Here is a 22,775-nt window from a genome sequence, read left to right as displayed (position 1 = left end):
GAACGTGCTAGGTAGTCCAGCCTGGACTCAAAGCAATGATTTCTCCTGCCTCAGTCTCCCTAGTATTGTGATATTAGCTTGCATCAGATCAGGCTATTTGAAAGCAAAAGCCCCTCTAAGAAATTGAAAATGTTTGTAGATGAAACATATTCGTGGGCTGGGAAGGTGGCTCAGTGGTAGAGTGCTTGCCTTGCATGCATGAGGCCCTGGGTTCGATTCCTCAGCACCACAAATGCAAAAAGAAAAAAAGGCCGGAAGTGGCACAGTGGTTCAAGTGGTAGAGCACTAGCCTTGAGCTGAAGATCCGAGGGACAGCGCCCAGGCCCAGAGTTCAGGCCCCATGACTGGACCCGCCCCCCCCCCCCCCAAAAAAAAAGAAATGTATTCGTTTGTACTTCACAAGAAAACATTTATATGAAAATACAGAAGTTGAATGTATAGCCTTACTTATGAAACAGCACTTCTTAATTTGTCCAAAATTTCTTTTGCTTTTTCAACTCTTTTATCCTGTAGGGATTTAGTGATATTGTTGAATAGATAAAGCAGGCTGGGAACCTGAACCATTCACTTTGATCTAGGAAAGCCTTCTCACTTGAACAGATGCAACTTTGTGGAAACTGGAAGAAGATATAAACTGTTTTTCTACTGAAATCATAACATCTCATTTAATTTCCTACCACATTTTTGGGGTAAGATAACAAGTTTGATTTTTCAACCTTCCATCCTACATTTGAGAAATTTTGAGTGGGGAATAAATGTACATACTATTTTAGTGGGATGAAGGCAGTTAGCTAGAAATGTAGCTTAGTTTTGGCATTTATTCATCTAAAATATTGAGCTTTTCTAAATCTACTGCAGTCCTGAACATAATACTTTGGACTTCTAAGTTTATAGAGCTTGTTATTTAGTTAGAGCTTTAAGAGGGATGAAAGGGACTACACTGGAAAGGTAAATGGGACCTGAAAGAGGAATGAAATTGTAATATTTGTGGGAAGATCTGGAGAATAAGTAGAGATACTAATACTTTTTTACTTTGATAATTGCAATAATAAAGTGCTGGTTATTATTGTGATTTTTGTGTGCATGTGCAGTGAAGAGTCTTCACAAGCCTAAAGAGGCTCATCAGTGGAAGAAACAAATGCTTGTCTTCATATAGTTCTGTCAAAATTGTTTTGATCCATGATTATCACTTACATGTTTTTTTTTATGTATAACCATTGTGAATGGGAGGAGATAACTTATATGGTCACAAATTGCCTTCTAAGAAAATATGAAAGACTGTAATAACATCAGATACCCAGAACTGCGAACAAGTATGAAAATCCAGGCATCTCTTATTGAAGTAGATAAACTAATGATAAATTACTAAAGTACAGCTAAATAATTAAAACATCATTTAATCCAGATGACCTACATTCAAATCTTGGTTTGAGTCTGGCAATGTGGCTTAGTGGTAGAGTGCTTGCCTAGCATGCATGAAGCCCTGTGTTCTATTTCCTCAGTACCACATAAACAGAAAAAGCTGAAAGTAGCACTGTGGCTCAAGTGATAGAGTGTTAGCCTTGAGCACAGAGATTCTCAGGAATAGTGCCCAGGCCCTGAGTTCAAGCCCTAGGACTGGCAAAAATAAAATTAAATAAATGTTGGTTTGATAATTTAGTGGTCTTGAACAAATTAATTTGGTTTACTCATAGTCTTAATTTTTGACATTGAGTAAAAATGCTTTGTTTACATACTTGTTAGGAAGATTGCATATGTTTAGAAAAGAGGAAACTATAATGACTGGACCCTAAAATGTAAATTTGTCCCACTGAAATTGCACTGAACAGAAGTGGTGCCGTGGCTCCAGTGGTAGAGCGCTAGTCTTGAGCTGAAGAGCACAGACAGTGCCCAGGCCCAGAGTTCAAGCCCCACGATGGCCAAAAAAAAAAATAAATTACACTGAACTTTCCATTGTGACTTTACACTGCAGAGGAATTCATTGTTATTGTTTTAATTTCCCATGAATGATTTCACAACGTTTGATATAAGACATGTGTTAATATGTTTCATTCTATTACTGTGGAATATTTTGACTGTTTCTTTTTTTTTTTTTTTGGGTCCGGTCGTGGGGCCTGTTTCTACAATGAGTCAGGGTACAAGATCTTCTCTTTTTTTTCAAAAAAGAAATGGAATCTAGTTCATCAGATTACTGTAATAAAGACAATGAAGAAGAAAGTTTGCTTGCAAATGTTGCTTCATTAAGGCATGAACTAAAGAGAACAGAATGGAATTTGCACAATTTGGGGGAAGAGTTATCCAGGTAAGTAAAATTATAATTTGAATTCAGAGTATTTAATTTATACAATGCTTAGATTTCATTGTCATACATTATATTTAAATATGTCCCTGGAATAAGATATAGTATTTTTCTCATCCATAACTTTATTAAGTATATATGGTATGTACAATCCTGTGTTAAAGATTAAGAGAATACATGGAAATGGGGCTGTGGCTCAAGTGATAGAGTGCTAGCTTTGAGCACAGAGAGGCTCAGGGATAGCATCCAGGCCCTGAGTTCAAGCCCCACTACTGACACACACATACAAAAAAAAAAAAAGATTAAGAGAATATAAAGATGAATTGTTGAAATGGTACTGTTTCTCACAGACTTTTACAAACTCACGATAATGAAAAGAAAGGAATTACAAGTAATTTTCTGGTTGAGAAAAAAAAATGTAAGAGATAAGTCATTAATTAATTAATTTTTGCCAGTCCTGGGGCTTGAGCTTAGGGCCTGGGTACTGTCCCTGAGGTTCTTTTGGTTAAGGCTAGCCATGCTACCACTTAAGCCACAGCTTCACTGTCAGCCTTTTTGGTACTTTAGTGTAACTAAGAATATTGCAGATATTCCTGCTAGCTTGGAACCATTATCTTTAGATCTCAGCCTCCTGTGTAGCTAGGATTATAGGCATAAGCCAGTAGGCTGAGGGTTTTTTTTTTTTTTTGCTTGTCCTGGGCTTTGAACTCTGGGCCTGAGCACTGTCTCTAAGCTCCTTTTGCTCAAGACTAGAATTCTACCACTTGATCCACAATACCACTTCTGGCTTTTTCTATGATTAATTGAAGATAAGAGTCTCATGGACTTTCCTGCTGGGGCTGGCTTTGAAGTAAGATCCTCAGATCTCAGTATCCTGAGTAGCTAGGATTACAGGCATGTGCCACCAGCACCTAGCACTTTTTTTTTTTTAAAGTAAACTTAAATTGACAGTTGGAAACACTGCTAATATATATATATAATATGTATGTCTGTATATAATATGTATATGTATACATGTGTATAAAGTGTGTATACATATACATATTATGTAATATGTATACACAAATACGTTATATTTGAAAACACACGCGGACCTCTGATAGTTAATCCATTTTTGAGGGGTGGGGTTGAATTCAGGGTCTTAACTTGCTAGGCAAGTGCTTTACTACTTAAGGCACTCTTAGTCTTTTTTTCTTTTTTTTAAGGTACAAGACTGGGATTTGAACTTGGTGCCTGATGCTCTCACTCATTGGCTAGTGCTCTACCAACTGAGCCATGCCTCCTACACCAAGAATTGGTTATTTCACCCTTTCCTTCCCTCCTTCCTTCCTTCCTTCCTTCATTTTCTTTTCTTTTTGTCAGTCATGGGACTTAAACTCTGAGCTTTTTAGCTCAAGGCAAGTGCTCTATCACAGTGCCACTTCTGATTTTCTGGTAGTTAATTGTAAATAAGAGTCTTGTGGGCTGGCTTTGAACTGCAATCCTCAGATCTCAGCCTCCTGAGTAGCTATGATTACAGGCCTGAGCCTCCAGCGCCTGGCCTGTCTTTCTTTTTCTCTCTTTCTCTCTTTCTTTCCTTCTTTCTTTTCTTCCTTCCTTCCTTCCTTATATTTCCTTTCTTCTTTAGTGTTTTTCAAATAAGGGCTTAGGTTTATTCCCAGACTAGCTTGGACCATTATCTAATCCTATTTACATTGCTCCTGTAGCTGAGCAGGCAAGTGCATACCACCATATCCAGCTTTTTATAGGATAAGAAGCCATCCCTCTTTCTACTTGAGCTTACGTAGAACCAAAGTCTTCCCACTCTCAAATTTCCCAGTGTCTGGCAGTTAACCATACCTGCAGTTAGTTTTTTGTAAAGATGATAATTCATGAAAGCCAGTGTCCTAACCTATAATGTAAGATAAAATTTTCTAAACATTTTAATATAATCTCAGGTTAGCAGAAACAAAGGGGTATTAGATAATGTGTACATATTAAGAAAAGACCTTTAATGTTTTAGGAACCAGGATAAATTATATATTTGGGGCTTTATTAATTTTTGTTATTGTAACTGGTATTTGAATCCTAACATGATTCTAGCATACAGGCTTAGGAAACAGATACCTTGTTTCAAACTAGTTTAAAACTAGTGGCTTATTGAAAAATTAGTGGAAACATTGACTTATGTTCCTGACTATGTATCTAATTGTCAGAATAATTGCCAGTTATTTTCTATTTTTATTTAATATATAGCGATTTGTAGTAAATACTGTATAAGAACTAAATTATATATTTCTTTTTTTTTTTCTCTAGTGCTAGTCCAAGTGAAAATTCTGATTTTACCTCTAATCCCTCAAGATCAGAAAGGCTTATTTTGGAAGATCTTACTCAATCTTGCCACTCAGGAATTTTGAATTATTCACCTTTTAAGAAACTTTCTAAAGCATCTGATAGTACTGATTTTCAAAAAAAGTCACGAGATAAGGTTATTTTTTGACTTGTCTACTTAAAAGTAGCTTTACTTGTATTTAAAATAATTACTAAAGTATTTAAAACTATTTCAAATAGTTTTTCTTTGCCTTTTTCTCTAAATGCCTTTTATGTATTTTTAATACTCTTTATCATGATGTTCAAGAATTTAAATATAATTGTTCTTTTGTGTCCTAACAATGTTATTTTTAAGCATGTAATTGTTATCTTTTCTTAAGCAAATAATCCCTTCCATTTGAACACTCTATATATAATTATATATCAAGTAACATATATTCATTGTTAAGCCTGGATCAAGTGTGATGTGATAGCACAACACTATTTTTTTTGTTGGGGGGAAGGGTCCAGTTGGGGTGTGAACTCTGGGCCTGGGCACTGTCCCTCAGCTCTTCAGCTCAAGGCTAGTGCTCTACCACTTGAGCCACAGCGCCACTTCCGGCTTTTTTCTTTTTGCTTATGTGGTGCTGAGGAATGGAACCCAGGGCCTCATGCATGCAAGGCAAGCCTTCTACCACTGAGCCACCTTCCCAGCCCCACACAACACTATTTCTTTTCTTTTCTTTTTTTGGTCAGTTGTGGGGCCTGAACTCTGGGCCTGGGCGCTTTCCCTCAGATCTTCAGCTCAAGGCTAGCACTCTACCACTTGAGCCACAGCGCCACTTCCAGCTTTTTTCTGCTTATATGGTGCTGAGGAATGGAACCCAGGGCCTCATGCATTCAAGGCAAGCACTCTACCACTGAGCCACCTTCCCAGCCCCACAACACTATTTCTTTACCCCTAAAGTTATCAGTGTCTGGAGTCAGGACTTCAGTTCCACCTTTTTCTAATTGGAGATAGAGAATTTCATTAGAACTCTTCCTCAGATCTCAGTAGCTAGGATTTTATTTATTTATTTTTTTGGTTGGTTGTGGGGCTTGAATTCTGGACTTGGGCGCTGTCCCTGTACTCTTCAGCTCAAGCCTAGCACTCCACCATTTTTGAGACATAGCACCACTTCCAGTTTTCTGGTGGTTTATTGGAGATAAGAGTCTCACAGACTTTACTGCCCAGACTGGCTTTGAACCGAGAACCTCAGATCTCAGCCTCCTCAGTAGCTAGGATTACAGGTGTGAGCCACCGATGCCCGGCTTAGTAGCTAGGATTTACTTTGGGTCCAGTTGTGGGGCCTGAACTCTGGGCCTGGGCGCTGTTCCTCAGCTCTTCAGCTCAAGGCTAGCATTCTACCACTTGAGCCACAGCGCCATTTCCGGCTTTTTTATTCTTTTTGCTTATGTGGTGCTGAGGAATTGAACCCAGGGCCTCATGCATGCAAGGCAAGCGCTCTACCACTGAGCTACCTTCCCAGCCCAGTAGCTAGGATTTAAATGAGAGCAGAGACATGGCACTCAGCTTCACTCTTCCCTTCCCTCTCCTGTGTGTGTGTGTGTGTGTGTGTGTGTGTGTGTGTGTGTGTGTGTGTGTGTGTGTGTGTGTGTGTGTGTGTGTGTGTGTGTGTGTGTGTGTGTGTGTGTGTGTGTGTGTGTGTGTGTGTGTGTGTGTGTACATATGTACATACAGGTGTACACCAGTCCTGGGCTTGAACTCAGGACCTGGCACTGTCCCTGAGCTTTTTTGCTCAAGGCTAGTACTCTACCATTTGAGCCACAGCTCCACTTCTGGCTTTCTTGGGGGTTAATTGGAGATAAGTCTCATGGTCTTTCCTGCTTGGGCTGACTTCAAACCACTGCCTTCAGACCTCCTAGTTTTCTGTTTATCCTTTGGCTTCCCTTTTCATGCTCAATTGATACAGAGATATACTTCCCAACTGGGTGGAAAGTATAGATGGGAGGATGGTAGTCCAGTCGGGTTAGGGTAAAAAAAAATGAAGCACTATTCAGAATATAATGAAATCCAAAAGAGCTGGACATGTGGCTCAAGTGGTAGAGTGCCTGCCTAGCAAACACAAAGCTGTCAGTTTGAACCCCAGTACCATTGAATAAATAGATCAAATTAACTTACAGAAACAGTGCTTTGATCAGTCCCGTTGTTTGGCAGAATTCTGCAAAATATATTTCACCCACTACTGAGATTGTTTAGTCCCTGATGTGTTTGTATTGATTTGTTTCTGGTGGTAGCTTGTCCTAAAACGTGTGTAGAAAGCAAGGTATTTTATGATAAAATTGTTGTGTAGTGCATGCTTTGTGTGGAATTCAGAGGGAAACCCAGATTCATTGATTAACAATGCCAAAAATGCAAGTAACCAGCCATTGTTGAAAGGACAGTGGTGCTATTTCTCTTTTGTGGCCTTTTATTAGACTTCTTTTGCCCGGAAATCCATTTTATTGGGAACCCATTTTCCACCTGGTCTTTCCTGACAGGGTTTTTTTCTACTTTAAACAGTTTCTAAATAAAATTCTGTATTTCAAGAAAAAAAAAAGAAACAGTGCTTTGAAAATCATAATTAATGAAAATTAAGATAATTTATTTTAAAGTACAGATCAAAGTTTTACTTTTAGGTGGCATATGGGTTTCTTTCATTTATTACCTCTTACAGACAATGTAGCTATGATTACATTTACTTCTTCAGGTGCAAAAATACAAAAATTTCGGGGCTGGGCTGGGAAGGTGTCTCAGTGGTAGAGTGCTTGCCTTGCATGCATGAGGCCCTGGGTTTGATTCCTCAGCACCACATAAGCAAAAAGAAAAAAGCCGGAAGTGGCGCTATGGCTTACGTGGTAGAGCTTTAGCCTTGAGCTGAAGAGCTGAGGGACAGCGCCCAGGCCCAGAGTTCAGGCCCCACAACTGGACCCCTCCCCCCCCCAAAAAAATACAAAAACTTCTACCTACTTTATGCCCAGGAATGATACTGTTGGTTGGTTTTACTGGATAATACTGAGTAGTTTAATAAAATGTACCACTGTTTTGTATGTTATCCCTAAGTATACTTATAACATCTGTAGAGAGTACTGATTGTCTCACATATTTCTATGAATACTAATATTTTAAGGGCTGGGAAGGTGGCTCAGTGGTAGAACACTTGCCTTGCATGCCTGAGGCCCTGGGTTCGATTCCTCAGCACCACATAAGCAAAAAGAAAAAAGCCGGAAGTGACGCTGTGGCTCAAGTGGTAGAGTACTAGCCTTGAGCTGCAGAGCTGAGGGACAGCGCCCAGGCCCAGAGTATAAGCCCCACGACTGGACCCAAAAAAAAATTGTGGATACTAATATTTTAACTCACTTTCTTGACCTATTATTATTTTAATGCCATTTTGATGTTATTTCCCATTAATTATATTTAATCTTCAAATAAAATAAAATTTCTCTCTTTTTTTAAGGTATCTTTTTCATCAACTATGGATCAGGAAATTAAAAGCCTTCGAGAGAAACTTAACAAACTCCGGCAACAGAATGCTTGTTTGGTCACACAGAATCATTCTTTAATGACTAAAATAGAATCTGTCCACTTTGAATTAACACAGTCAAAAGCAAAAGTATGTACTTTGAAGTGATGAGTATGCTAACAGAAAATAGTCATCATTAAGATTTATTCTGAAGAAATAGTCTTGTGTTATATATAGAAATTTTATGAGGATATTAAATTGTATATATATGCTAACACTGTCAGTATGTTATGAAATTCCTTTTATATCTGAAAATTGTTTAGGTAGACTTTATAGTTTTGCATTTAGATAAATCAGTTTCTTTTTTCTTTTTTTTTTTTTTTGCGGGGGAGGGTCGTGGGGCTTAAACTCTGGGCTTGGGCGCTGTCCCTGCGCCCTTCAGCTCAAGGTGAGCGCTCTACCTCTTGAGCCACAGCGCCACTACTGGTTTTCTAGTGGTTTATTGTAGATAAGAGTCTCACGGACTTTCCTGCCTGGGCTGGCATTGAATCATGATCCTCAGAACTCAGCCTCCTGAGTAGCTAGGATTACAGGTGTGAGCCACTGGCACCCAGCTTAAATCAGTTTCTTAAAGTCTTAGAATTATCAATTTGTATGTACTTCTTTCTTTTTTTTTTCTTTTTCCGGTCATGGGGCTTGAATGCTGGGCCTGGGCACTGTCCCTCAGCTCTTCAGCTCAAGGCTAGTGCTCTACCACTTGAGCTACAGCGCCATTTCCAGTTTTCTGGTGGTTTATTGGAGATAAGAGTCTCACAGACTTTCCTGCCCGGGCTGGCATTGAATCATGATCCTCAGATCTCAGCCTCCTGAGTAGCTAGGATTACAGGTGTGAGCCACCGGCGCCCAGCTGTACTTATTTCTTATTCAAAGAAAGGGTAGCTTATTTTTCTACCTTTTTAAGAGAAAACATTTTGATACTTGAAAAGTTAAAAAGCAGAAAAATAGCTGGGCATTGGTGGCTCATGCCTGTAATCCTAGCTCCTTAGGAGGCTGAGATCTGAGAATCATGGTTAGAAGCAAGCCTGGGCAGGAAAGTCTATGAGATTCTTTTTTGTTTTTTTGTGGGTTTTTTTTGGGTCCGGTCATGGGGCCTAAACTCTGGGCCTGGGTGCTGTCTCTCAGCTCTTCAGCCCAAGGCTAGCACTCTACCACTTGAGCCACAGCGCCACTTCTGGTTTTTTTTTTATGTGGTGCTGAGGAATCGAACCCAGGGCCTCGAGCATGCAAGGCAAGTGCTCTACTACTGAGCCACATTCCCAGCCCCGTCTATGAGATTCTTATCTCGAATTAATCATAGAAAAAGCTGGAAGTGTTGCTACAGTTATAGCTTTTCACTGATAATTTTTGATGAAATTATGTTTTATTATGTGACAATACCATAATTTGAGGAATGATTGCTCTATTTAAATAGCTTCCTATGTTTTTACTGTATTAAACAACAGCAGCAGCAACAAAGAACTGGGCATGTCCAATAATAGAGACCTGGTAAATGGTGATATGCCTACAAAGTAGTTGCAATAAAGCCTTTTTCAGAAAAATGATATACATTAGTACCCAAATGCAAAGTAACATGGAAAGATGATGAAGTCTAAATGATGTGAGATATATAAAGCACTTAGTACTGTGTCTGTACATACTCAGCACAGTTACTTAATTTAGTAGTGTAAAACCTTTACAGAGCAGTACATATGTGCATAATCATTAGTTTTGCTTTTTATAAAAACTTTGTATGTTTGTATGTGAGATTCACATATAAAATACAGAATAGAAAGACGTCATATTGTTTACTTCAGGAGAGATTGGAAGATTGGAGTGGAGTTTTATTATTTACTTTTACACTCTGCTTATTTTGTTTCTTGGCAATACTGAGCCCAGGACCTTAGCACTTGCTGTTGCTGTGCAGGTGCCCCTAGCACTAGAGCCAGGCGCTCAGCACCACACTTTGCTTATTGTGCAGATTTTGTGTCTGGGAAAGCTTCATTTTTCTTTTCTGTTTTTAAAATACTAAAGTGTATTGGGATTATTTTTTTTCTGACCAAGGAGAAAAGTAGAAACTGGTACAAAACTTCTTGGGTGTTTGGGTTATCTCTTGGATAGATTTCCAGAGGCCAAATGACAAAATGTAGGAAAAGAATGGTTTTCAGGCATTTGTAGCACTGTTTCTTTTCTGATTGGATCCACTCTTCAAAATTCTGTTTTTTCATTCTTTCTGTAATTGGAGTTTTTAAGTCACTTCCTTGCCTGTTTGAAATATGTTAATTTATTTTCTTCACAACTCATGATTAAATTCTAGGGTGAAAATTATTTTATGTTAAAATTTATAGAACATTGGTTTTTACATTTTCCACTGCTGCTTTGCAAAGTTTGGTGCTTTTGTGAATTCTTTCCTTAGCATGTAATCATGTGTCTATTTGTTTTTTGTTTTGTAGCTTTTTAGGATTTTTCCCTCTTTTTTTGATGTTTTAAAATTTCCTATCAATATACCTTTGTTGTTGTTGATTTTTTTGTTTGTTTGTTTGTTTGTTTTTGCCAGTCATGGGGCTTGAACTCTGGTCTTGGATGCTATCCCTGCGCTCTTCAGCTCAAGGCTAGTGCTCTACCACTTGAACCACAATGCCACTTCCGGTTTTCTAGTGGTTTATTGGAGATAAGAGTCTCACGGACTTTGCTGCCTGGGCTGGCTTTGAACCGTGATCCTCAGATGTCAGCCTCCTGAGTAGCTAGAATTACAGGCATGAGCCACCAGTGGGTGTCCTGCTAACTTTTTTTTTTAAGTCTGAGACCTGAACTCAAATTTAGTGCCTGTCTCTCATTGGCTAACGCTCTACCAACTGAGCCATGCCTCCAACCGTTGAAAAGAACTATACTGCATCAAGATGTCATTAAGTTAAAAAAAAATAGTAAGAGCCAAAATCAAAGACTCAATAGAAGTGTAAAAAACAATGTTGAAGAAATCTACTGAAATGAAACATAGCTTACATTTATCAAGCAAAAATACTGGAAGATGTAGAGGGCAAAACCCAACCCTTAGTAAGCAGGGAAAAAAATCTAAGAAAACAAAATATAAGGAAGAAAATTCCATCACTGTATGGAATGATACAAGAAAAACTGAGATAAACAGAAGTTTCCAGCTTGAAAGGGTCCTCATATACTCAATACATGTAATAAAGGATTTTTAAAAAACCTAAGATGAACATTTTGTAGAGAACTTACCTAACAATTTAAGTTCAAACCCTGTACTACAAAAACAACAACAGCCAGGCGCCGGTGGCTCACACCTGTAATCCTAGCTACTCAGGAGGCTGAGATCTGAGGATCACGGTTCAAAGCCAGCCCGGGCAGGAAAGTCCGTGAGATTCTTATCTCCAATAAACCACTAGAAAACTGGAAATGGTGCTGTGTCTCAAATGGTAGAGCACTCACTGCAAGCTGAAGAGCTGAGGGACAGGGCCCAGGCCCAGAGTTCAAGCCCCATGACCGTCAAAAAATAAAAAAAAGAAATTCTGAGGCTGACAGCTTTATATTGACTCTACTGTTTATTACTCTACTTCCTCCCTCCTCATCTTTCTTTGTAGTGCCCTAGAACCCCAGGCTCTCCTGTTCCATGTCTTCGGATAGTAAACTTTCTGCTGCTTTTCTATAGAGAATAGGAATTTATCTTCTTTAATGTTTGGGACTTTACTCCTATCTTTATTGTGCCTCATGCCTACATGTCCTAACCATACTTTTCAGGGATAGTTATTATTGATATTTTGATTATTAATGTTAGAATAGTTCTCTTCCATACCATTTAAGTTGTAGATTCCTACTGTGCTGTAATAGTTGTACTTCCTTTATCTTCCAGGATATAGGATTACTATGCTTTTCTTCATTATGTTTTCTCTATTAAGCATGCATTCTAAAATTTGTTTTTAAATAATTAACAACTCAATAAGTATTTTCTTACATAATTTTATACTCTGATATTTTGCATTTATTACCACATTTATGTGAAATTAATCTTAGATGATGTCAGTTGATATTGTTTTTCCCAAATACCAAATTAGTAATACTAATACTAGTTAGGAGTGATGGAAGGAGCTTACATACTGAGATTGTCTTGTAATAATACATTCATGTAAATAGTATAGATGGGTGAACGTTACATTTGGACCTCCTTATCTGATAGGAAAAAGGCTAAAGGCCAACTAGATAATTTTCCTGAAATGAAGTAGTCTTAAAAATTGCTTCCGTGTTTCAGATTGCTGTGCTTGAGTCTGTTCAACAACAGGCATCCAATGTCCCGATCTTAGAAGAACAGATTATAAACTTGGAAGCTGAAGTTTCGGCTCAAGATAAAGTTTTAAGGTAAACATAGTTTTTGAAGCTTTAAATTTATGCTTTTTTACATCTCTTTCTAATTGTTTGTATGGATTAAACTCAAAGCTTCATACCTGCTAAGTCAAGTGTTCTTCCACTAAATTCAGTCCTTTGGATATTAGTACTTATCCTTCACTCCCACTCCAGTAAGATTATTGGCACTTAGTAATGTATTACAGCTTGTTGTAAGCCAATAATAACTTCTCTTGGTTAAAGTTTACACCTTACAAATAGGGACTAAAAAGGCTAAATCTAAGCTGGCATGCTTATTTACATCCCTTTATTAAATGTGAATTAGATTGTGGGAATAACCTAGTGAGAGTACTTTCTTATTTATTTATTTATTTTTGGGTCCGGTCGTGGGGCCTGAACTCTGGGCCTGGGCACTGTCCCTCAGCTCTTCAGCTCAAGGCTAGCACTCTACCACTTGAGCCACAGATCTATTTGTGGCTTTTTTTTCTTTTTGCTTGTGTGGTGCTGGGGAATTGAACCCAGGGCCTCATGCATGCAAGCCAAGCGCTCTACCACTGAGCCACCTTCCCAGCCCGAGAGTACTTTCTTTATATGTGGATTGCAGGCATAACTTAGTGATAGATTGCTTTCAACATGTATGAGGCCTTGAGTTTAAAACAAAAGTACTGAGGGAAAGGCTAAATGGTTGAACACTTGCTTATTACCAAGTACAGGGCCTTGATTTTAAACTCTAGTACTGCCAAAATAAAATCATTTTTCATACCATCTAGTAAAATCTTCATATGCTACCATATACTCAATACTTCAGTGTTCATAAGAAATAAAATACAAGGAATCAGTTATTGTATCATTGATTTTTTTTTTTTGCCTTGAATAAAATTGGATTGGTGGTATATACTAAATAGTTTATTAAGCTGTTTGATTCTCAAAGTACAGTATTCCCTTTCTTCTTGGAGGGTTACTGGAGTTTTAATCTGAAATTAGCAGTATTAGAAGTGGTACTGTGGCTCAAGCGGTAGAGCACTTGCCTTGAGCTGAAGAGCACAAGGACAGCACCCAAGCCCAGAGTTCAAGCCCCACAACAACAACAACAACAAAAAAAAAACTTATTAATGAAATTAGCAGTATTAGCATTGTTTGGGAACTTTTTAGAAATGCTAACTCAGTTCTTACCTCAGTCTTATGAACCACAAGCTCTGGAAGGCAGTAACCAGAAATCTGTATTTTAATTAAGTTCTGCAGAAGAGCCTAATGGATACCTAAGATCTCTTTCAATTCTGTAGGTCATTTTTGTTTTGCTTTGTTTTGTTTTTTGTTTTTGCTGGTCCCTAGGGCTTGAACTCAGGGCCTGGGCTCTTTCCTGAGCCTCTCTATGCTCAAGACTAGTGCTCAACCACTTGAGCCACAGCACCACTTCTGTTTTTTCTCTGAGTAGTTTATTGGAAATAAGAGTCTTACAGACTTTCCTTCCTGGGCTGGCTTTGAACTGCGATCCTCAGATTTCAGCCTCCTAGGATTACAGGATTGAGCCACCAGCTCCCAGCAAGTCTATCGGCTTTATAGTACATTTTCTTTGTTTTATATTTATATGTGTATATTATTTAAATTTTATTCTTAGGGTTTTTTTTTTCTATATTTGGCTATTGCAAATCTGTTCCTGTTCTGTTCATTGCTACAATACAAGAAGGTACTAAAAGTTTTTGTTTGGGGTTGCACTGAAGGCCCTGTGCTTGGTACACATATCCCTTGCCAGTTAAACCATGTCCCAATTCCTTTTTGATTTCATTTCTTTAATCTTCCTGTTTATGCTTCCCATGTAGTTGGGATGACAGGTTTGTACACTACATATACCACATGAGATGCTTACCCCTATAATCCTACCTACTCAGGAGGCTGAAATCTGAGGATCTAAGGATTGAAGTTTTTAGTTAGCCTAGGCAGGAAAATCTGTGAGACACTTACTTGCAATTAACTACCAAAAAGCCAGAAGTGGAGCTGTGGCACAAGTGGTAAAGTGGTAGCCTTTAGCAAAAATGCTGAAACATCACTTAAACACACACACACACACTCTCTGTCTCTGTCTTTGTCTCTCTCTGTCTCTCTCTACAGTAGAAGCCAGGTACTTAAGCTGTGGCTCAAACCTGCACTCCTAACTCAAGCCTAACACTCTACCACTTGAGCCCCAGCTCTACTTATGATTAATTTGGTAGTTAATTGGAGATGAGAGTCTCCTGCCTGGACTTTTTTTTTTTTTTTAACTGCAATCCTCAGATACTAGCTTTCTGCAATCCTCAGATAGCAGCTTTCTGAGTTTCTAGGATTACAGGTGTGAGCCACAGGCACCCAGCTTGAAAATATTATTTTATTCCTTATAAAAATTCTTAGTTGCTGGTTGCCGGTGGCTCACGCCTGTAATCCTAGCTACTCAGGAGGCTGAGATCTGAGGATCATGGTTCAAAGCCAGCCCGGCAGAAAAGTCTGTGAAACTCTTATCTCCAATAAACCACCAAGAAAACGGAAGTGGCGTTGTAGCTCAAGTGGTAGAGCGCTAGCTTTGAGCTGAAGGGCTGAGGGACAGCGCCCAGGCCCAGAGTTCAAGCCCCACAGTCAAAAAAAAAAAAAAAATTCTTAGTTGAGCTGGGCATTAGTGGCTCACTCCTATAATCCTAGCTACTCTGGAAGCTGAGATCTGAGGATTGTGGTTCAAAGCCAATCCAGACAGGAAAGTCCATGAAACTCTTATCTCCAATTAACTACTAGAAAACTGGAAATAGAGTTGTATCTCAAAGTGGTAGAGCACTTGCCTTGAGCTAAAGAGCTCAGGGACAGCACCAAGGCCCTGAGTTCAAGCCCCCTGGCCGACAATTTAAAAAAAAAAAAAAAAAGATTCTTTTTTTTTTTTTTTTTTGGTCCAGTCATGGGGCCTGAACTCTGGGCCTGGGCGCTGTCCCTCAGCTCTTCAACTCAAGGTTAGCACTCTACCACTTGAGCCACAGCGCCACTTCCAGCTTTTTTTCATTTTTGCTTATGTGGTGCTGAGGAATTGAACCCAGGGCCTCATGCATGCAAGGCAAGCATTCTACCACTGAGCCATCTTCCCAGCCCTCATAAAGATTCTTAATTGAATCCAGGCACACCTCTCTCTCTCTCTCTCCCTCTCTCTCTCTCTCTCTCTCTCTCTCTCTCTTCTTCTTATTTTGCCAGTCCTGGGGCTTGAACTCAGGGCCTGGGCACTGTCCCTGGGCTTCTTTTGCTCAAGGCTTGAGCCATGGCACCACTTCTGGCTTTTTCTGTTTATATGGTACTGAGGTATTGAACCCAGGGCTTCACGTATGCTAGGCACTGTACCACTAAGGCACATTCCCAACCCCAGGCACCCCGTCTCAGGCCTATAATCCTAACTTCTTGGGCCTCTGAGATCAGGAGGATGGAGGTTCAAGGCCAGTCTGGATAGAACAGTCCATGAGACTCCCATTGTAACAGAAGAAATTTTGTATGGTGATGTGTGCTTATCAACTCAGCTACAGTGGGAAGCTCAGCAGAAATTATGACCCTACCTCCAAAATAACTTGTGTAAAAAAGGGCTCCAGCCGGGCGCTGGTGGCTCACGCCTGTAATCCTAGCTACTCAGGAGGCTGAGATCTGAGGATCGCGGTTCAAAGCCAGCCCGGGCAGGAGACACCGTGAGACTCCTATCTCCAATAAACCACCAGAAAACCAGAAGTGGCGCTGTAGCTCAAGTGGTAGAGCTCTCGCCTTGAGCTGAAGAGCTGAGGGACAGCGCCCAGGCCCAGAGTTCAAGCCCCACGACCGAAAAAAAAAAAAAAAAAAAAAGGGCTCCAGGCATGGCTTGATGGTAGAATACTGGCCTAGCAAGTATGAGTCACTGAGTTTAACTACTTCATTTATTGCCAAAAATGAGTTAGTTGATACAGTATGAATATGCCTTTTACTCTATGTTATTACGTGTGTATTCTTTTAATTCACTGATTTAAAAGTAATAGAATTCCTAATGTTACATTATTCTGGTATATTTATAGTAATTTCTTTAAAATTCCCACTTTTAGAGAAGCAGAAGAAAAATTAGAGCAGAGTCAAAAAATGGTGATTGAAAAGGAAAAAAGTTTGCAAGAGTGCAAAGAGGAATGTATTAAGTTGAAGGTGGATTTACTTGAACAAAGTAAACAAGGAAAAAGGTATGTGAGATGTTTCTGTTTATTTTGTGGTGCTGTGTTCCTGGACCTTAATTGTGCTCGGCAAGTGCTCTACTATGCAACTACATCCCCAGTAATTTTAGTACAGAAAATGTTGCTTCTTTAGTTATTCCTTATGAAGCAACATTTATTAGTTTTTTGGACTTAACTACTCAATACTTTTATTCAGTTTGCCTTTTTTTTTTTTTTTTTGCCAGTCTTGGGGCTTGAACTCAGGGCTTAAGCACTGTCCATTTGCTTTTGCACTCTACCAGTTGAGCAACACCACAATTTTTGGCTTTTGCTGTTTATGCAGCACTGAGGAATTAAACCCAGCTCACTACCACTAAGCCACATTTCCCAGCCCTCAATATGTCTTTAAATTTTAGAGCTGAACGACAAAGGAATGAAGCACTATATAATGCTGAAGAGTTAAGTAAAGCTTTCCAACAATATAAAGAAAAAGTGGCCGAAAAACTGGAAAAGGTAAGAGGCAGTTGTACAAATTTATTATTTTGTATTACTATTTTCTAAAAAGAAAGATATATATAAGTGCAGTGTGTTTATAGTTAAAGAACAAAGTAATTTTTAGGATTTTATTCATAATAAAATATTAAAATAGAATCTTTTTTGGTGGGGGGGGAGGTCTGGTCATGGGGCCTGAACTCTGGGCCTGAGTGCTGTCCCTCAGCTCTTTAGCTCAAGACTAGCACTCTACCACTTGAGCCACAGTGCCACTTCCGGCTTTTCTTCTTTTTGCTTATGTGGTGCTGAGGAATCGAACCCAGGCCCTCATGCATGCAAGGAAAGCACTCTACCACTGAGCCACCTTCCCAGCCCTAAAATAGAATCTTAAATTTATTTTTGTCTTTTTTTTTTTTTTTTTTTGAGACAATATCTTCCTCTGCTTTCCAGGTTGATCTTAATTCAAGGTTCTCCTGCCTCAGCCTCTCAAGTAGCTGGGATTACATTCATATACCACTATGTCCAGCAAAACAAAACAAAATCTAAAATATCAATTAAGGATAATATTTACCAGTCTGTTATTATTATTTTTTTTTTTTTGCCAGTCATGGTGCCTGAACTCTGGGCCTGGGCACTGTCCCTCAGCTCTTCAGCTTAAGGCTAGCGCTCTACCACTTGAGCCACAGCACCACTTCCAGCTTTTTCTGCTTATGTGGTGCTGAGGAATCGAACCCAGGACCTCATGCATGCAAGGCAAGCACTCTACCACTGAGCTACCTTCCCAGCCCCACCAGTCTGTTATTATCAACACAAAATTTCTCTTTTGTATGTGTGTGCTAGCCTGGGAACTTCAACTCGGGGCTGGGCACTGTCATTGACCATCTTTTATTCAAAGGTAGCACACCACTTGAGCAACAGCTCCAATTCTGGCTTTTTTGGTGACTAATTGGAGATAAGTGGCTTATGGACTTTTCTTGCCCAGGCTGGCTTTGAACCACAATACTCAGATCTCAACCTACTGAGTAGCTAGAATTACAGGCATAAGCTACCAACACCTGGCTCAGTCAACACAAAATTTCTTCATCTGATAAGGAAAAACAGTATGGATAGGCAAAGGAAGAAATGTGAACATAAATATTAAGTGGATAGAGCTAGAGAAGAAGCAGAAGATTCATTCTAGTCACCTACTGAAAGGTATAGTACTGTACATTCTGTAGCCTTCTACCAGTTTCCCTTGACCTGACATCCTAGCAGGGCTCACTTCTGTCTTTCAGAGGGAAGGTCCTTTGAACTCACCTTATACAGGAAGACAATGACTTTATTACATACATTTAATTTCTTTAAATACTTTCTTTAAGTAAATACACATAATAAAATGTGTATGGAAGAATGCTACAAGTTGAATATTCAAATATTGAGGTAAGACCAGAGATCCGTTCTAGAAATACATTCCATAGAAGCTGGATGCCTGTAAAAAAGCTACAGTACATATAAACAGTGAAAGAAAAAGAAGGAGAAAAAAGGTAGTAGTGGCTTATGCCTGTACTCGTAGCTACTTGAGAGCTTGAAATTGGGAGACTCTACCATTCCAGGTTAGCCCAAGCAAAAAGTTAACAATATTGATCTATTTTCAACTAGTGCATAGTCACAGTGGTGCATATCTGTCATCTTAACTCGGACGCTAACACTGTGAAGGTTGTAGTTCAGGTCAGCTTGCACAGAAAAGTCTATGAACTGCATTTCAACTGAAGAAGCTGGGTATAGTGGCCTGTGCATGTCATCCTAACTACAGCAGGAAACCTAAGATAGGATGACTGCAGTCTGGGCAAGAAGAAGAACCTCATCTCAAAAATAATCAATGCTAAAAAGGGCTGAATGTAGAACACTTGCCTAGTAAGCATAAGGCCCAGTATTCAAGCCCCAATATTGCCAAAAGGAGGAAGAGAATAATAGTTGGTCAAAGATAAGAATGGCCAGAATCCAACAAACTAAGTTCCCAACCATATTAGGTACTAAGATCAAGGAAGACGATGTCATTTGACATTCTTTTGCACTACACCTGAATATACCATTTAGTAGTACAAAAGATATATTTTAAGTGAAGCTATGACCCAAGTGATAGAGCACTAGCCTTTAGCAAAAAAGCTCAGGGACAGTGCCTAGGCCCTAAGTTATATGTGTGTGTGTGTATATATATAGGCATATATATAATGTAAAATCTACTAGATATTGAAATCTTTTTTTTTTTTGGCCAGTCCTTGAACTTTTTTTTTTTTATGCCGTCAGTTGTGGGGCTTGAACTCGTCCTGAGCGCTGTCCCTCAGCTCTTCAGCTCAAGGCTAGTGCTCTACCACTTGAGCTACAGCACCACTTCCAGTCCTTGAAGTTTTTTGCTAGGCTTGAACTCAGGGCCTAGGCACTGCCCTGAGCTTCTTTTGCTCAAGGCTAGCACTGTACTACTACAGCCACAGTGCCACTTCTGGCTTTTTCTGTTTATATGGTATTGAGGGATTGAACCCAGGCCTTCATGCATGCTATGCAAGCACTCTACCACTAAGCCACATTCCTAGGCCCTTAGATATTGAAATCTTAAGTGTAAATTAGTTAATCAGATCACTGTTTTGAAAGCCTTGCAGTAAGTCCCTACAGGATCTAAATGTCTTAGAAGTGATTTTTAATGAAGTGATTCATTAAGTGGAGAAATATTAAGTAGGAGGAATATCTAGAAATTTCTAGGGGTACATTAGTTACTTTTCCATAGCTATGACTAAATACTTGGCAAAACAAGTTAAAGGAAAGATTTATTGTGACTCACACTTTTAGAGGTCTCTGTACCTCATAGTGAAAGTATACAGAGCAGAGTAGTTCACATTTGATTACCAAGAAGTGGGGGGAAAAAAAAGAATGCAAGAAGCAGTAAGAATAAGACCTAACCTTTAAGGACACATTCTTAGTGACCTACTTTATCCAACTTGGCATTACTTTTTGGCACCTCTCAATAATGCTATCATACTAGGAATCCATGGGGATTAATCCATTCATTAACTCACAGATCTAATAATCTAATTGTTTGTATAAATGTCATCAGAGATATATCAGAGTTATGCTTCACTAATCTCCTAGGTATTTCTCAATCCAATCAAGTTGAATAATAATAATAAGATTGACCATAATGTATAAGCAGCGTTAGAAGGATGAGGTTGTATTGGAGTATTGGAGTCTAGCTGGGGCAGAAAGTTAGCATGAGGCTTTCTCAAAAATAAGCTTTTTGTAGCATAAGTCTGAGGTCCAGTTACTTGAGAGGTAAGTTGGAGAATTAATAGTCCAAGTTAACCCTGGAAAGAGTGCCAAACCCTATGTAAGAAATTGAAACCAAAGGGGCTGGGAAGGTGGCTCAGTGGTAGAGCACTTGCCTTGCATGCATGAGGCCCTAGATTCGATTCCTCAGCACCACATAAGCAAGAAGAAAAAAGCCGGAAGTGGTGCTGTGGCTCAAGTGGTAGAGCGCTAGCCTTGAGCTGAAGAGCTGAGGGATAGCACCCAGGCCCAGAGTTTAGGCCCCACGACCGGACCTCCCCACCCCCCCAAAAAAGAAAGAAATTGATACCAAAAAGACAGATTTTCTGAAATATTTGCTCTGAAATTAGTAAGTTGAATACAGAATCCATGTTTGAGTTGCTTGCCTTGTTTGGCCAGAGCCCTTTTGCTTTGAGGTGACAGTACTCATTTCTTTTAGAAGGATTTCAGGACAGATATTGCCCAGTAACTTCACTCTTCTGTAAGAATGAGAAGTTACACATATGAAATACTTAGTCTACTCCTACTTCTTTCTTAAATGTTTATAATACCTAAGATTATGGTGACTTCATTAATATGTCCACTTAAAACAATTTTTTGTTTTAGGTTCAGACTGAAGAAGAAGTATTAGAGAAAAATCTTAGTAACTGTGAAAAAGAAAATAAAAGGCTACAAGAAAAGTGTAGTGCATATAAAAATGAACTTGAAGTTCTGAAAGAGAAATTAAGGTACAGTATTCTATTGTGGAAAAAGATATTTTGTGTAGAAATGGAAACTGAAACATTCATATATTTAAAAACAAAGTTTTATACTTTGTGGTTATAGATTTACATACTGTAAAAAGATAGGCTTCATAACAAACTTTTTTAGGTATATAGTTAAATTTTAAGTGTATTCTAAATTATAAGTGTTAACATACTTGTAACTATAAGCTAATACTAGTCAACATATGTATTTGTTTTACATATTTTAGAGAAAATTAGCCCAGACATATTGTATGATTACATTAGCTGGCTAGTAAAGATATTCAAATAAAAAGAAATTTTTATATTGTGAGGAATCATGTAGTCTAACCTCGTTAAGTAAAGAAACAGACCCAAAGAGTAACTATTATTTGTTCAAGGTTCAGAAGGTAGATGGTAAGTAAAGGGAATTGCTCAAGTGGTAGTCTTATCTAGCAAGCTTAAGGCCTTGAATTCAAATCCCATTGCTGCCAACAAAAGAAAATGTTGAAGCCAGGCACCAATGGCTCATGTCTGTAATCTTAGCTACAGCTAACCTGGGCAAGGAAGTCCATGAGACTCATTTTTAGTTAACTTCTAAAAGGCCAGAAGTGATAATGTAGCTCAAGTGGTAAAGTGGTAGCCCTGAGCTTTTAAAAAAGCTAAGGGGGTTGGGAAGGTGGCTCAGTGGTAGAGCGCTTGCCTTGCATACCTGAGGCCCTGGGTTCGATTCCTCAGCACCACATAAGCAAAAAGAAAAAACCCGGAAGTGGCGCTGTGGCTCAAGTGGTAGAGTGCTAGCCTTGAGCTGAAGAGCTGAAGGACAGCACCCAGGCCCAGAGTTCAGGCCCCATGACCGGACAAAAAATAAATAAATAAATAAATAAATAAATAAAAAAGCTAAGGGGCAGAACCTAAGCCTCGAGTTCAAGCCCTATTTTTTTAAATTTTTATTTATTTTTTATTGTGAAAATACTGTACAGAGGGGTTACAATTACATGGGCAAGATAATGAGTACATTTCTTGTGAGTTCAAGCCCTATTACTGGCAGGAAAAAAAAAGAACAGAAAATGTAAAGTGAAGTAAGCCAAGTAGTAAAGACACGTACTACATGGATCTTATACACATGGTATGTAAAAAGCTCATCACTCTTCATGGGTGCTGGTAGCTCAAGCCTGTAATCCTGGCTACTCAGGAGGCTGAGATCTGAGAATCTCCATTCAAAGCCATTCCAGGCAGGAAAGTCTAAGGCTCCAGTTAATCACCAAAAAACTAGACATGGAGCTATGGCTCAAGTGACAGTACCTGTTGTTCAGAAGGTGATAAAGACCAATTACTATTAGCCTTTGAAAGTTGATGGGAATTAGTTCTAAGAGCACAACTGATAAGAGATAGGGGACAAGTTTCATTCTTCTCCCCATGGATGTCCCATTTTTCTGGACTATTAGAAAGATTGTCTTTTTTTCAATGCATCTTCTTGGTTGAAGATCTATTGTCTATAAATGTGTGGGATTATTTTTAGGTGTTTTATTCTATTCCATGCTCTACTTGCCTGTTTTTGTACCAATACTATTTGTTTGTAGTTTATTTTTTATTTTTTTTGCACTGGTTCTGA

The 22,775-nt window shown here is 38.9% G+C and overlaps 1 protein-coding gene across 1 annotated transcript in view; it reads left to right on the top strand.

Annotated features, from left to right (window-relative positions):
* The first annotated feature begins 520 nt into the window (after positions 1-520).
* Positions 521-22,775, top strand: part of Ccdc18 (coiled-coil domain containing 18) — a 79,256-nt gene continuing 57,001 nt past the window's right edge. The window contains exons 1-8 of the mRNA XM_042676302.1: positions 521-689; positions 2,167-2,302; positions 4,595-4,766; positions 8,086-8,241; positions 12,392-12,498; positions 16,551-16,679; positions 17,066-17,162; positions 21,045-21,166. Of these exons, the coding sequence (XP_042532236.1) occupies positions 2,169-2,302; positions 4,595-4,766; positions 8,086-8,241; positions 12,392-12,498; positions 16,551-16,679; positions 17,066-17,162; positions 21,045-21,166 (917 nt within the window). The 5' untranslated portion in view covers positions 521-689; positions 2,167-2,168. The remainder of the gene's footprint in view (positions 690-2,166; positions 2,303-4,594; positions 4,767-8,085; positions 8,242-12,391; positions 12,499-16,550; positions 16,680-17,065; positions 17,163-21,044; positions 21,167-22,775) is intronic.

The sequence above is a fragment of the Dipodomys spectabilis genome, unplaced genomic scaffold (assembly GCF_019054845.1).
Source record: "Dipodomys spectabilis isolate Male_0828 unplaced genomic scaffold, ASM1905484v1 ptg000002l, whole genome shotgun sequence".
Classification (NCBI taxonomy): domain Eukaryota; kingdom Metazoa; phylum Chordata; class Mammalia; order Rodentia; family Heteromyidae; genus Dipodomys; species Dipodomys spectabilis.
The sequence above is the reverse complement of the archived record's forward strand: the minus strand, read 5'-3'. Positions and strand labels throughout refer to the sequence as shown.